General features: G+C 42.8%; 1 protein-coding gene across 1 annotated transcript in view; it reads right to left on the bottom strand.

Moving 5' to 3' along the window:
- Window positions 1-9,967: 9,967 nt before the first annotated feature.
- The window catches only part of NOTCH2 (notch receptor 2), a 174,234-nt gene continuing 167,661 nt past the window's right edge, over window positions 9,968-16,540 (bottom strand). Inside the window, exons 32-34 of the mRNA XM_080800930.1 lie at window positions 16,237-16,384; window positions 15,501-15,598; window positions 9,968-14,571 (exon numbers count right to left, since the gene is read on the bottom strand). Coding sequence (XP_080657056.1) covers window positions 13,183-14,571; window positions 15,501-15,598; window positions 16,237-16,384 — 1,635 coding nt within the window. The 3' untranslated portion in view covers window positions 9,968-13,182. The remainder of the gene's footprint in view (window positions 14,572-15,500; window positions 15,599-16,236; window positions 16,385-16,540) is intronic.

Below are 16,540 nucleotides of genomic sequence, written 5' to 3'. Positions count from 1 at the left end.
GAAAGGCAAACTCGTGGTTATATTTGTAGTATGAGTGGTGGGTGAGGGAGGAGACCGCGAAGGGCCACGGAATAAATGATTTTAAAACTACTGACAATAGCAGATTTTGATGAGGGTGTAGAATGAGAACAACTCTGACACATTTCTGGAGGGAATTTAATAGGCTAAAACCACGTTAGAAAACTGGTTAGCAGTATCTCATATAGTTGAAAATATGCAGGTTCCACTCCCAGATACATACCCTACAGAAATGTGTGCATGAATTTACCAGGATACATGGAAACAGCAATATTCTCCAAATTGGAAACAATTCAAATTTCCATCAACAGTGAGTGCAGCAACTGGAGATGACAGGGAAGAGTTATTTATATGCACATGAATGAATATTATGAAGAAAAACAAATAAATGTAAAGATTAAACTCAGACAAAATTGAACTTTACTTTTAGGGATACATGCATTGCTGGCAAAATGAATCAAGGAAATAATTACCCAAACGGTGAGGACGAGCTGTCATCTTACTTCTAGGGTGAGCAGAAGGGGCTGTACAGGGGTGGATGAGGGAGTAGCAGGGTGTGGTTCAGGAAGCTTCTAGTATGCTAGGGGTGTTGGTAGTGTATGTCTTGACCACTTGGGTTTGCTGTACATATTTGTTAAACCAATCCTAAAAATTCATGCTCATTTATGTGTATGTTATATTTCACAATGAAAAAATTTTTTTCATCGAGCCCCGGGATCATGACCTGAGCCGAAGGCAGAGGCTTTAACCTACTGAGCCACCCAGGCACTCTCCCAAAAATGTTTTAATAACCTAAAAATTTGTGTCTGTTTTCTGAGATGAGACAAATATGCTTTCATTAATCTTTAGGCTGACAGATTAGTTTGGAGTCATAAAGGTATTGTCGAAGGGATGATGCTGGTAGATTAAATATGACTACTATTTTTTTAACTTACATTGTAAAATTTTATAGCATCATTGTATTTGTCCCTTCATGTATGTGTATGTGTGTATATATATATATATATATATATATATATATTTTTTTTTTTAAAGAATAGCTCCAGGTTTTTGAGAGAGCCATCATTCACTCATTATGTCTCTTTTGGAAAAGAAAAATTTTATAGATTAAAAGTTTCTGACTAGTTAATATTAAGATAAAACTAAGCACAACACAGAGAAATGTTTATTTGCGATGTTTATTTGCAAAAGTTACCTTCTGTATCAGTCTGGGTTCAGTCAGGAGAAAGAATCCACATCATAGTTGAAGAAGGAAATGTAATATAGAGAATTATCAATCTGAACAGGGAATTGGAGGGATGAGAGATTTGCTGGTAAACTGTAAAGAGAATTCTAAAGAATATTGGAATTGTGGCTAGAATACTTAATACAGAAAATATGCAATGATATAATAAGATATGGTATAATATTGTATGAAATAAAGCAGAATAGGATGTAGTAGTATAGTAGACCTACAAACCTGAGGGGTAAAATAGGCCATCCAGGAAGAGCTAAGCCTCCTCCTAGGGCTGAGATCAGATCTTGCGAGATGCCACAGCCTTGGATACTGAATGGCAGAGAAGTCCTTAGCACTCTGGTGGATCTTGCCATAAACCCAACATCTAAGGGACTGGGGCTCGTCTAAGGTGTCTCACTAGGGCGCTGGGGAAAGTTGTTCGAATACATTCCGCTACAAAGCACCGCCCCCCTCCCCTGCATTCCCCCTCCTCCCATCAGCATAGATGCCAGGGGTGTTGTTGACAGGGAGTCCCTGGAGCCGGGAAAGAAAACCTCTTACTCCTGCAAAATCTCTCCAGCGCCCTCTACTGATAAAGCTTAACATAGCGCCATTTGGCCAAACACGTAAAGGTCCCATAGCCGTTTTTCCAGAGCAAGTGGAAGGGGTGATTTCAGAAGTGAGAGGCAATGAACTGATCACCAACACAGTCTGCTCTGAGGAATTCGATCTGCCAGTCAGGAGAGGCATGATTACAAAATTCTAGTTAGCGCTCACTTGGCTCTCACACAGATGTCTGAGGCTGGGATGAGGAATAAGAACTACGTGCCTTCAGGATGATACTTACTGAGGCACAGAAGGAATTTCCGAACGCATTTTTTCTTTCCAGTGTTCGTCATTAGGTCAACAGAAGCCCCTAAACCCACAGCTCCCAACATCTGGGTTTTTCTTGACTGACGTGGGTTAGTAGTCTCCTGTATCCAACATCCAGAATGCATGTGATTTCTTTACCCATCTGGTTGGAATCAATAATCACTAACAGGAAGATTCTGTTCAAAACAAAACAAAACAACTCTCTCTTGTCCTCTTTAATGGCAACAGTTTCTTTAAAAAAAAAGATTTTATTTATTTATTTGACAGAGATCACAAGGAGGCAGAGAGGCAGGCAGAGACAGAGAGGAGGAAGCAGGATCCCTGCAAAGGAGGGGTTGGATCCCAGGACCCTGGGATCGTGACCTGAGCCAAAGGCAGAGGCTTTAACCTACTGAGCTACCCAGGCGCCCCATGGCAACAGTTTCTAATTGTTTATATTTCTTCTTGGACTTTTAAAGAAATGGCCTGTAAGCAATGACTTTCCATTTTTTCCTGGCCAGAGCTAGGAATTCCAGAACAAACTGGATAGAATGTGTGAGAGCTGGCATCTGCAGTGTACTTAACTTCAAAGGAAACAAATTTGTAAGTTCATCATTAAAACTTGAGTTGCTTTCCACAGTAGATGCTGAAAAAGCATTTGACAAAATACAGCATCCGTTCCTGATCAAAACTCTTCAAAGTGTAGGGATAGAGGGTACATACCTCAACATCATCAAAGTCATCTATGAAAAGCCCACCGCGAATATCATTCTCAATGGAGAAAAACTGAGAGCTTTTCTGCTAAGGTCAGGAACACGGCAGGGATGTCCATTATCACCACTGTTCTTCAACACAGTAGTAGAAGTCCTAGCCTCAGCAATCAAAAAACAAAAAGAAATTAAAGACATCCAAATCGGCAAAGAAGTCAAACTATCACTTTTTGCAGATGGTATGATACTATATGTGGAAAACCCAAAAGACTCCACTCCAAATCTGCTACAGCTTGTACAGGAATTCAGTAAAGTGTCAGGATATAAAATCAATGCACAGAAATCAGTTACACTTCTTTACACCAACAACAAGACTGAAGAAAGACAAATTAAGGAGTCAATCCCACTTATAATTGCACCCAAAACCATAGGATATCTAGGAATAAACCTAACCAAAGAAGCAAAGAATCTATACTCAGAAAACCATAAAGTACTCATGAAAGAAATTGAGGAAGACACAAAGAAATGGAAAAATGTTCCATGCTCATGGATTGGAAGAACAAATATTGTGAAAATTTCTATGCTACCTAAAGAAATGTACACATTTAATGCAATCCCTATCAAAATCCCACCCATTTTTTTTCAAAGAAATGGAACAAATAATCCTAAACTTTATATGGAACCAGAAGAGACCTCGAATAGCCCGAGGAATATTGAAAAAGAAAGCCAAAGTTGGTGGCATCACAATTCCCAGACTTCAAGCTCTATTACAACGCTGTCATCATCAAGACAGTATGATACTGGGGCACCTGGATGGCTCAGTGGGTTAAGCCTCTGCCTCTCGACTCAGGTCATGATGTCAGGGTCCTGGGATCGAGCCCCACATCGGGCTCTGCTCAGCAGGGAGCCTGCTCCCCTCTCTCTCTCTCTGCCTGCCTCTGCCTACTTGTGATCTCTCTCTGTGTGTCAAGTAAAATCTTTGAAAAAAAAAAAGTGTGGTCCTGGCACAAAAACAGACACATAGATCAATGGCACAGAATAGAGAGCCCAGAAATAGACCTTCAACTCCATGGTCAACTAATCTTTGACAAAGCAGGAAAGAATATCCAATGGAAAAAAGACAGTCTCTTCAACAAATGGTGTTGGGAAAATTGGACAGCCACATACAGAAAAATGAAACTGGACCATTTCCTTACACCACATGCAAAAATAGACTCAAAATGGATGAAGGACCTCAATGTGAGAAAGGAATCCATCAAAATCCTTGAGGAGAACACAGGCAGCAACCTCTTCAACCTCAGCCTCAGCAACTTCTTTCTAGGAACATCGCCAAAGGCAACAGAAGCAAGGGCAAAAATGAACTACTGGGATTTCATCAAGATCAAAAACTTTTGCACAGCAAAGGAAACAGTTAACAAAACCAAAAGACAGCTGACAGAATGGGAGAAGATATTTGCAAATGACATATCAGATAAAGGGCTAGTATCCAAAATCTATAAAGAACTTATCAAACTCAACACCCAAGGAACAAATAATCCAATCAAGAAATGGGCAGAGGACATGAACAGACATTTCATCAAAGAAGACATCTAGATGGCCAACAAACACATGAAAAAGTGCACCACATCACTCGGCATTAGGGAAATACAAATCAAAACCATAATGAGATACCACCTCACACCAGTCAGAATGGCTAAAATTAACAAGTCAGGAAGTGACAGATGCTGACAAGGATGTGCGGAAAGGGGAACCCTCCTACACTGTTGGTGGGAATTCAAACTGGTACAACCACTCTGGAAAACAACATGGAGGTTCCTCAAAAAGTTGAAAATAGAGCTACCCTACGACCCAGCAATTGCACCACTGGTTATTTACCCTAAAGATATAAATGTAGTGATCTGAAGGGGCACGTGCACCCGAATGTTTATAGCAGCAATGTCCACAATAGCCAAACTGTGGAAAGAACCTAGATGTCCATCAATAGATGAATGGAAAAAGAAGATGTGGTATATATATACAATGGAATACTATGCAGCCATCAAAAGAAATGAAATCTTGCCATTTGTGACATGGATGGAACTAGAGGGTATTATGCTTAGCGAAACAAGTCAGTCAGAGAAAGACAATTATCATGTGATCTCCCTGATATGAGGAAGTTGAGAAGCCACATGGAGGGTAGGAAAAGAATAAATGAAACAAGATGGGTTTGGGAGGGAGACAAATCATAAGAGACTCTTAATCTCACAAAACAAACTGAGGGTTTCCAGGGGGGAGGGGGGTAGGGAGAGGATGGTGGAGTTATGGGTATTGGGGAAGGTATGTGCTATGAAGTGTGTAAACCTGGCGATTCACAGACCTGTACCCCTGGGCCTAATAATATATTATATGTTAATAAAAAAAAAAAACTTGAGTTGCTTTCCATATGTTTTAACAATTAGCATTTCAAAAGCAGTGGTACTAGGGAGGCCTGGGTGGCTCAGTCGGTTAAGAATCTGCCTTCTGCTCAGGTCACAATCCCAGGGTCCTGGGATCCAGCCCAGGGATCGGGTTCTCTGATTAGTGGGGAACCTGCTTCCCTCTTTCCACCCCCACTCCCCTGCTCATGCTCTCTCTCTCTGTCTTTCAAATAAATAAAATCTTTAAAAATAAAAAACAAAATCTAAAAAAAAAAATAGTGGTACTATTTGATAAGTATTTTGTGCTCTTTCTAAATATCTTCTAACTTATATTTGTATCAATAACTGATTTATAAATTAAAAAAATCTTTGTATACATAGGGCTGCTGGTAACATTTTTATTCCAATTCTAATTTGATAGTGCTAGGTTCAGAGATACCTGTCTATATAATACTGATTGTTTGAAACTCTGAGATTTTAGCATGGTTTCATCTATGTGTGATTTTTGTGAATGTTCCAGGTGTTCTTAAATTCCTGGGCACTCACAGTCACAGTCGGTGCTCTGTGTATAACAGGGTGTAAAAATAGGATTTTTTCTGGGTTGGAGTTTCAGCACAGACCTCTGCTAATGTCTGTGGGTCAGAGGCCACCAGGAGGACCCCTGCTCGTCAAAGATGGAGTTGTTGCTGCTCTTTGCTGCAGGAAAAAAACTGCACACAGGGGGCAGATGTGGGTATGTGGAAGTGGGTGTTAGGCAGGGCTCAGCTGGCACGTGTGTTTGGTGAAATGGAGATGGGTTCAAAGACTTGAGTATCTTAGTGAATTTTATCCAGGTGGCAGGTGTGTTGGATGTATTTATGATTTTTATCCAGCATGTGGGAAGAATAGAAGCAGAGTTAAAGCTGTAATTGTTCAGGAATCAGTGGCCACTCAAGCTGTCTGGAGTGGGTATATTCGTTAGTATTTGCAGGTAGTAATTTTTAAAGGCTATTGGTGTGTGTGTTTGCTGTTATAAATGTGATCTTCTCTTCAAATACATCCCCCAATGGTTTTTATTTATAACAGATGTTTCTGCATGAATTAATTCGACATCATTTGAGTTACAGAATTCCTAATGGTTAAGTGTTTCAGTAAGTTTCCTTGGGTTGTCTTATTAACCTCAGATGTGGACAGCCTCTCTCCCTCCTTTCCAATTCTTATATGCAAAGCCCTATAATAACCACAGTAACACAGATTCTGATATAACATGATTGGTGATTGTTGTCCATCATCCACCAGGTCCATGTTCTTAAATCTTTTCTAGGAGTACAGAGAAAGTGGACACGGAGGAGAGAAAGTGGAGAAAAATAGAGAAAGAGGAGACAGAGAACCAGGAGCTGGGTCCCTACAGCTGGTACTTGGCTGATCCAAAGTTTCTGTAATGGCATACAAAGCAAGGGATAATTTGAAGTGAGGTTCTTGCAAATTCCAGATCATGTACAGAACCTAGAATCAAACCCAAAGATATTTGTACTGAAGCAGAAAGGTGCCACCAGGTAGCACCAGGACCCAGCCAGAGATGGATTATCCAGCAGGTCTCCAGAACTCCTACCCAGCTAGCCAACAGCTGGCTCACCTCACTCACATAATTAAGTTTGTCATTATGCAATCCCACATTTTACACAACAGCACTGAAAATATATTTCTTTCATGGATTAGCTATCGCACATAATGATGTTTTTAAAGAATAAAATAATCCCCACAAACCAAATGTATGAAATCAAGTAACTGGGAAAGGGAAGGGGGAGGAAGAGAAGGAGGGGGAATGGAACAAGAGGAAATAGAGGAGTCTTCACTATATGTGTATCATCGTTAAACATCTGAAACAAATATGATAACAATTAACATTTTATGATGTAAAAAATATATAACTTATATATTGGGTATATATACATTTCTGTCAGTTATTATATATGTCTTTTATTGAAGTCCAATTTACCTAAGTAAAATGCACAAATCCTAAGTGTATTTTATACAAAACTGTACATACGTATATATTTATGCAACTACCACCCAGGCCAAGATATTTTCAGACTCCAGAAAGATTTTTCTTGCCCTCTTCTCAGTCAAGACTCTTCTCCCAGAAGAATACCCAGTATTCCAATCCCTGTTTGCCTCAGGTTTATTTTTCCTGAACGTATATAATGGAATCATACAGAATGTATGTTTTGTGTCTGGCTTAATTTGCTTGACCTTATGTCAACGACAGTTCTTCATGTGGCTGCCTGTTTTTGTTTTCATCTCTGTGTAGTATTCCATTGAGAGGACGTACCATGATCTGTCCCTTCTACTGCTGATGATCGTCTACATTTTGAGTGCTCAAAGCCAAAGTGGTGAAGAAACACACTAGGAGATGGGGAAAAGAAGTCGAGTAGGGATTATCGATACCTAATTCCTTTTACTTTGTGTGTCCTGCCTTGACACATCAATGGCGGCTGCCCATAGAACTTTCTTAGAAATGTGCTAGCTGTAGGAAGAATATTCTGGATAAGGATATGTTTGCATCTGCAGGTCCACTCTCTTTTCCCTTCTCTACCAAGCTCTCCACCCCAGGAAGCTGACATGTGTCAGTGGATCAAATTCCACAGGCTCCTGTATTTCCAGACTTCCACTGCTTCAGCAGTGTCTGGGTAGAAGTTGGGTGGGGAATGAGATCAGAGTTCTCATTCCCTGGCTTCCTCCTTGTGGAGGGTCCTGGGGCTCCCTGCGCTCCCTGACAGAAGTCACAGCTCTTATGGTGAGTGATGTGAATTGTGTAAGACTGATGATTCACAGACCCGTACCCTTAAAGCAAATAATGCATTATATGTTAATTTAAAAAAAAGTCACAGCTTTTCTTTTTTTGTTGTTTATTCTTCATAAATAATTTATTGAATATATGCACCAAATTTTGTGATTATTAAGCTCTAACATAGAAACTAAAGCTCAACATTGCCAAGGAACTAGGAAAAGATTTTTTTTTTTTTTCCCTTGAAGTCACTTGCTCTACAGGTCTCTTTCCAGGTTCCAGTAACCTCTCCCGGCTTCATCCCTTTGGACCCAGTAGTCATAGCTCTGCTGTGCTAGCCAGCACTTTCTACATTGTCTCTCAGAGTTCCCCTCCACCTCACCCGTGCACACTTCCTAAGTGGCCGTTTTGTAAGTAAGTCTTTCTAGAGTTATCCCGATTGGAGTTTGCCCACACTTGGCAGGTAGGACTTGACTGCTGTAAATGCTTTTGCTGTGTTTCGCTAAGCTACAAGTCAAAAGAAGAGTTGTATTTTCTGTTTCACACACACTCACACCCCTACGCCTCCTCACCTACTCACACATTTTACACACACTCTATCTTCAGGGCTTTTGCAAACACTGTCAGGCATGTGAGGAGATGGAGCCGACCACACGCAGAGCTGGCCCAGAGCAGTGTTCACAGGGAGAGCTTGCAGAAGCAGAGGCAGTAAGCAAGCTCAGTTCCTCCACTGCCCATCACATCTTGGACTGTGTGTGGGCATTAGGGGTGGTTGCTGTGTTCCTTGTATTCTGAAAGGTGTACTCGGCCCCCTCTTCTTGGGCCACACAACTGAGGGAAACACCCGTCCCTTCCCTGGCCTGACTGTGGCCTGGTGTCCAAGTCTCCTGTTCAAGCCATGTGATGTGGCAGCCCTTGGTCTCCGGCCCTGATCTCCCTCCTTGGATTTCATGGTTGGGAGAGGCCTGGATCTTCCTGCCACAGTCAAGGGCTAGGTTTGTAGGCCTGCAATTACAGGGGTAGGATGTGGTGAGCGAGCTAGCGGCCTGCAGCTCAGATCCATGAAAGCAGGTTTCCAGCAAGGGTTTGTTCCTAACTTGTCTGAGGAGGAAAGTCCAGCTCTGAGAGGCCAGCCTCCAGATGACCAGATTTGGCTGGTCATTCCTTAGCTCTCAAATTCATTTTCTTTTTACACCATTACAAAACCGAAGGTGAAGGCTTAACTGTGTGTTATATGAGATTATAATGCTCTCTGGGTAACCAACATGGACTGTCAGTTGTGTGAAGATGTATTTGTCCAGATCCTGAATAATGCTTCTCCAACTATTTAACTGAAGCATATCATAAGATTTCCAGTCATTTAAACAAATATGTCTACTGTTTAGAATTACATATGTGGGATTCAGAAGTTTCTGAAAAGCTAACAGAATATGGAAATAAGCTCAATGCTAAAATTGATACAAGACTGCTAATTCCATAAATATCACCAATGTCAAGTATCTGTGTTGAAATGTCTCCCTGACTGACTTATACAAGGAAATGTATAAAGGAACTTGGTAACATATTTGTAGGCAAAATACTATTTTAGAATTGTATATATTAAGTGATATACAAAATTTACTTTGAGGAACAATGTGGTTTAGGTAACAGCGTCATCGGTGTTATTAGTTTGACTATGTTTTTAAATTCTGGCTTTAGCAAACACTCTCCATCTCCACTGGCAGGCACTCTGTCCTGAGCAAGTGTCTATTTGTCACCATCTAGTACACAGAAAAGTGACTCAGTCTTGTGATGCTTCCTGTTTGACAGAAATTTTTTCCTCAAAAGCGTTTCTTTACAATCTGGCTGGGGAAAGAAAAAAAAAAAAGATACCTAGTGCTGGGCTTTGTGGGATTCAGAATGAAAAGAAAATTATTTCTCTCTCAGCAAATTCTGACATCATCAGGTATATCATTGCAAGACCAGGGACACAGGAATGGAAAGTAAAAAATGCAATGCCACAGAGCTTGACACGTAATCTTTTTTATTTTGTGATAAAAATGCTTTCATATAAATTTCATCTTAACTACCTTAGAATGCAACTTTGAAAAGTAAAAACATTATGCATTTTCCTTACTATGTCATAGTTAGGAACATGCAGTCATTTTTCTTGGTTACTGGGTTTTTCATACAAACAGATATAATATCACTTTTAAGAGAAATGTACACAAGGAAGGAGCCATAGTACCAAACAGTTATAAGTGGGAGCGTCAGGTCATACAATTGTATTCTCTCAAATACTCATCATACATTCAATGTGTTGGTTAAAACCAAAATCTCCAAGCTGCCTGCCAACAAAACATTATACCTTTGGTTCTTTTCCATGCAAGAATTGTGTACCAGCAAATGTGATAATAAGATGGTATAATGGGCTTGAGCATCATGGCTGATTGCTTACATCAAAGTCTTTCACTCTATTACCCTTACACCTTTCCCTCCCTCACCATCATATAAGTCAGAAAATGATGCTTAACACAAAATAGAAGAAACAAATAGAAAAATCTACCCCCAAAGGCAGACAGGAGCCAAAGGAAGAATTTATAAAAATAAAAATAAACCAAAAATGGGGGGTGACCTATACATGGCATAAAAGATATGTCCTATAAAAACTTAGTCTCTAATTCAGAACCCAAATGAGAAAGTGATTCTCCATCTCACCTTCTCTTTTATTAGGCACTATACAACTCAAGGGTTCTTACAAACTAAGGGATTCATAAATGCTTGAAAGGCAGTGTCTTCCTCTTCATCACTGAAGCCTGTTGTCTTTTGTCTGTAATGGCAGCTTTCACAGTCCCTTCCTCCAAACCCAAAGGATCCCAAGAAGGAAAAATACACGAGTTAGGCCTGCACTGTGGTTGGGGAGGGAGGAGGCTACAGAGGAGCCAAGCTATTGGGTCAGAGGCTGATATTTTCAGGAAGTGAGGATGAGACAGGATAACAGAGAGAGCAGATGTGGTGGGGTCCACACTGGTCCATGCAGAGAGGTTCTCCCCACCTGTGAATTAACAGTGGGTCCAAGGTAAAGAGTCACCATTCAAAAGATAAAATATTACATGCTATGAAAGGGCTGGTAGAGTTGCCATGTGAGAGAATAAAATACAGAATGAAGTCTACTCATATTGGGGCAGAACTAATTATTTTTGTTGGTTCAATGAACTTGGGCACGACTGAAAAAAAAACCAAAACCCAAAACATTGTAGACTGCCATGTTAACAGACATACAGGGCCACAGACAAATCAGGTTAAGTGGGATGCTCTGATGGGCACTCCTAGCCAAGGCAGGAACAAAGACTATCATTCAGACGAAAACAGAATAGGAAATTCACTTGTCAATATCTACAAAATGCCCCAGCAGAACTAATTTCCCAGGTGTCATGACATCATAGCACCAGGTAGAAGGGAGCATCAGGGAGAAGAGGAAGAAAACTATTTTCCTCTTATTTCTAGCATTGACTAGAATGCGTCTGCCCTCGACAGAGGGTCACAGAAGGTGCCAAGACCACAAACAGAAAGCAGACTCAAGTACAACATAATCACAATCTCAGCACGAGCATGACAAAGACGGTAAGTCTTTCATTGTCCATCATCATCTAGAAGGTGACTCTAGGAAAGGAAAGTATCCTGGTAAGTTTCTATGTTAACTGCCTAAAAGGGAATGTCATGACTGCCATGAAGGAAAAGGAATGGTAGCAAAAACACAGCAAAGGCTGCATCATGGTTCCAACTTTTTTATAGGGCTGGCTTGGACTTTAGAAAACTAGGCCAGCTTTCTGTTTCCTGTGCTTGAACACAGAAGATCCATGTGTACAGCAAGAACCTACGTAGGTACACCATAACTTCCAAGTGCACACTGTGGAGGGAAGACTGGTGAGTGGGCGTGCGGTCAGAAACAGGCTCAGGAGGTAGAGACTGCAGTCCCCCCGCAAAAGGAACACAGCTGTCACGGGGTCCCTTGAACTGAGCAGAGTTCATTTCTTCATGGCGAGGGAGCATCATTTGAAACATCTTCTATGAAGATATCTGGAAGGAAAGGCTCAACAGCTAAGGCCAGCTTCCCCTGCTGGATGAGTGAGTGAAGTGGGCCGGGGGTTCCGAGATCTGGGAATAAATGTGTTTCACACGGGGCATCAGTGGAATGCTGGGCAGGAAGGAGAGGAACCTGACAGTGGGTAACCACTTCTCACATGAGTTAGCTTATCTCTTGGTCATTCCAACATTCCAATTTTTTCCTTTTTTTAAGGGTGTCATAGTACCTGCTCTGCCAAGGATAAAAGTTCACACTGACTAGGGCCCACAAATGGAAAAACAGCCAATTCTCATCCTTCTTCCTGGTAAGGTTTATGTAAAACCCTGCATGCAGGCAAGAGAATTAAGGTGCAGTCTCTTGAAAGGGTCTTCTGTCCCCAGAATGAGTTCAAAGAAAACTATCTTGCCCCTCTTTCTCTTGTAGGAATGATACTATGTAGGAGACTGCAAGAGATCTGTTTTCTAAAGAAACATACTTGAAAGGTATATGCTGAGAACCATAACCAAAACAAACCCTGTGATATTCCTGGGGACACTGGGAAAAGAAGAGAAAGGAGGCTGAAGTTGCTTTCCAGAGCAGGAATGATTAAAAGCACAAGGGTCTTGCCCTCAAACATGCTAGGGGCAGGGGTGCACAACCACAGAGAGGTGCAAAAAGTAAAGCACCAAATGAAGTCAAGAGAATTTCCAAGGAAGGTAAGATGAGACAGGTCAACGTAGGCAGAATTCCAGGGTACAATTTCGAATAGGACCGTTCTGTAGAATCTTCTCATGGATATCGCAGAAGCCCCCAGGGCTTAAAATGCAGTCCAAACTGCAAGAATGTCTGGGCTATGACAGGCATCCATTCTTTCCTCCAAATAGAAAAGAGTAAACATGGTCCCAAGTCTTATACTCGTTTTGCACTTCCACAAACTTGGCTTGATAGGTAAGAGATTAAAAGGAGCCATGTTCCCCCGAACCCAAATCCTGCAGATACCCAGTGAAGCTGACAAAACTGCTTTCCTTGCATTATCTAAAAGATAAAAGCATCTTCTTTCTCCTGCCTCCAGAAGCTGGTTCCAGAGATTTCTTCATGTCTCTCCCGGATGACCTTCATTTGTTCCTCAGCAGCATTTACAATGGGCAGCTCTGTCCCTACACTGGAGGCAGATTCTTTCATGCATAAACCTGCATGTTGCTGCGTGGTGGCTCAGACATGTGTGTTCCAGGTCCCCGCTGACCTCCTCCAGCACCCCCAGGGGTAGGGCTGGTGGTCACATCTGACCAGTCAGAAGCAGAGTGCGGTGATGAACTTGACCACTGGTCAGGAGACTCTGGGGATGGTGTCAGGTAGGGATGCTCACCCTGCAGGTGACCGCTGTGACTGGGTGTTCGCTCAGCAGCATTTGAGGAAGCATAGCTATGCTGTGAAGGTGGTGTGGGGTACTTGCCCACAGAGGCTGGAAAAGGATGATAGGCTGGGAGAATGGTCTGAGCAACCTGCCCATCCTGCTGGGGCATCATGGCAGTGGGGAAAGCCATATTGGGCAAACGAGCCATTTCTGGAATCTGGTACATGGTGGGCACGGGGCCTGCAACAGGAGGAGGGCAGTTGGACTGAGTCTGGGGAGTCCCTGCCGGTTGGGCAATACTGCCTTTGGGGATTAGCTGGAAAGTCACAATGGGGGGCAAAGGCTCCCGAGGGGTAGTTATGTGCTTCCCTTCAGGCGGCCTGCTCTGGGGAGCTATGCCAGGGTGCGTGCCCTCAGCTGGAGCCAGAACCATCCCAAACATCTCATTGTACTGGGTCTCATTCACCTCCATGCGGCTCATCCAATCTGCTGGAACAGTGACGGGATGGAGCCTACTCAAGCTCCCCGCATTGCCACTGCCTGGGGGAACAATGTGGTGGTGGGACAGCAGCTGGCTCACTGAGGGAAGCACAGTGCTGGCCCCATGGGCCAAAGGCTGCATTTCATGCAGGTTAGAGAAAGAGAGTGCATGCTGTGCATGGACTGGGGCAGGGGGGGCTGCAGTGGCCAGCATGGGGTTGGGCGAGGCCTGTAAGATTCCAGGGGATGTAATCATTGGAGAGGATGTGGTGTCAGAAACATATGTGTGAGGAGACTCTAAGGAATCAACGGGGGATAAAGTCACTGAGCTCTCAGACAGCTGACCCTTGTCACTCAGAGACTTCTTCCTCCTACTACCCTTGGCATCCTTGGCCTCCTTGGCAAGATTAGGGAGGCTAGTGGGCATGGTACTCTTGGTATTGGGTCGTCTAGGCTTCTTGCCCATTGGTGTATGCTTTAGGCTGAGGAAAGATCTGTTGGGCCCACAGATCACAGGTGAGAGGGCAGAAGTCAGCACAGTGCCTGGAGGGCTTGGTGTCACATTGTACTCGTCCAGGAGGCGCACAATGTCATGGTGCATGCGGTCCCGAGCCACGTCCCGGGGAAGACGATCCATGTGATCTGTGATGTCCCGATTGGCAAAATGGTCTAACAGGATCTTGGCTGCTTCATAGCTTCCCTCCCGGGCAGCAAGAAACAGAGGTGTCTCTTCCTACAGAAAAGGCCCACATAGCACATCAAAATTAGCAACACTCTTGAGAATAAACCAGTGTTTCTCAAACTTTTTGTTATTATCAAACCCACAGATATTTTTTTCCTAACTGCCTCCCTGTATGAAATTTTAATACCACAGATAAAATGTCTTTCTGCCTGTGTACTGACTGGATATCTGTGGCTTTATACGTAAAAAGAGTAAGATTATTTTATCCTTCTCCAAGAAGCAGTATTGCCTCATTGAGGGCGATGTCTCCTTAGTTGGGAATATGGGAAATAAAGCATGCCCCTGAGCCAGAGATTTAATTAAAAGACCACTGAGCTTACCAAAATAGAGTTCTAAGAGGATAAGGAGTTAGAAATAAGAAAGGTAGGAGGGGAAGAACCTAAAGTGGGAAAATAAAAGGGAAAGCAAAAGCAAAAGGAAACTAAACATGTTCAAGAAAGCATTAAAATAAGGGAAAAGAGGAAATACAAAAGATAAGACGAGCAAGAGAGGGGGAAACATGACCTAAGACTCAGAGGAAGAAAAGCAAACAGGAAAATACCCGTGGTGTCCAAGAACAGAAAACAAGAGCCACAGCAAAGAAAATGGAAATGAACAAGAGAAAAGGAATTGGGCATGAGCCAAAAAGAGAAGAGGAGAAAGAGCAATGTCAAAGAAGAGAAAGGCAGAGAAGGCTACGATGACATTATCTAAAGGGCGGCCTGCTTCAGACTGAGTACTGCGGAGGCAGAGGGCACACTCCGGACACTTCCCTGGGTAAGCCCAATATCCTCCCCTCAAGCTCTTCAGAGCCAGCTCCTGTCCAACCTGTGTCCCTCTCTGTCTGAATTCATCAGAAGAGGAGCTATGGGAGAAAAGGGAAGGCTTCATAACCTGAGGCACTGTGAGGTCTGCCCTCCAGCTCAGAGCCCAGACTGTACCTTGTTGTCTTGCATGTCTCGGTTGGCCCCGTTTTTCAACAGCAAAAGGGTTGCCTCCACGTTATTGACAGCAGCTGCCCAATGAAGAGCGGATTTTCCTAGAGGGAAAAACATTTTTGTAAGCCGACAGAGTAGAGGGACATGTCCTACTCAGTATAAAAAAGCATCATGACTTATATGAGGAAACTTTGAACTTCCCAGAGAGCAGCGAGCCAGTTGTCTCTAGGGGCCCATGGGAAAAAACCAAAGTATTATCTTACTTTTCTTCTGTTCCAGAAATACTTTAATACAAGCTGCCTAGCTTTCAGAAGACACGTAGGTAAAAGGATCATTTGTCTATGGTACCCACATCCTCCCCATGATAGAATCCCACACTGAGGACAAGAACCTATCTACTTAGCACACACCAGAATGTCTATTTAAGATATTGTCCACAGCCCTCTAGTGAAGTAAGTTCACAAGTCCTCATATTGAGCGTGGTATGCCTGGGAGCCCACAAAGGCAAGCCTTTCACAGGCTGGCTGTGAGATCCAAGAACCCTTACCAGAAATCTCTTCCTATCTTTGCCTATGAACTTCCCACTGGCATAGTTCTCTGAACTCAAAATGTTGAAAGGAAGAACAAAGAGTCTATGCTGGATTCAAATCTGGGAAATTCTACAAGGATCGTATAATGATTTTCCCCTCAGAGGCATGCTTTGTAGGCAAGAGTCTGACTCCCCGCCTCTTGGCCCTACCATGGTCATCCACTGCGTTCACATCTGCTTGACAGTTGATCAGTTCTGCCACCATTCCCTCCACAGCTAGGCGGGCAGCCAGGATCAGTGGTGTAGTGCCATCATTCATCCTGGCATCCAGATCAGTTACTCGGTTGCGGATCAGAATCTAGAAGATGAAAAAGTACAGAAAAGAGAGTCACCTGGAGATAAGAAATAATGAAGCTAAGAGAAGAAACAAGAGCAACAGAGCTGATGCTACGCTGTGAGATCCTGGAAGGCAGGGAATGCTTGTTATCTTGGTGTCCAAGACTCTTATCATACT

This window comes from Martes martes (assembly GCF_963455335.1).
Source record: "Martes martes genome assembly, chromosome: 4".
NCBI classification, from domain to species: domain Eukaryota; kingdom Metazoa; phylum Chordata; class Mammalia; order Carnivora; family Mustelidae; genus Martes; species Martes martes.
This window is presented reverse-complemented; position numbering and strand designations above follow the sequence as displayed.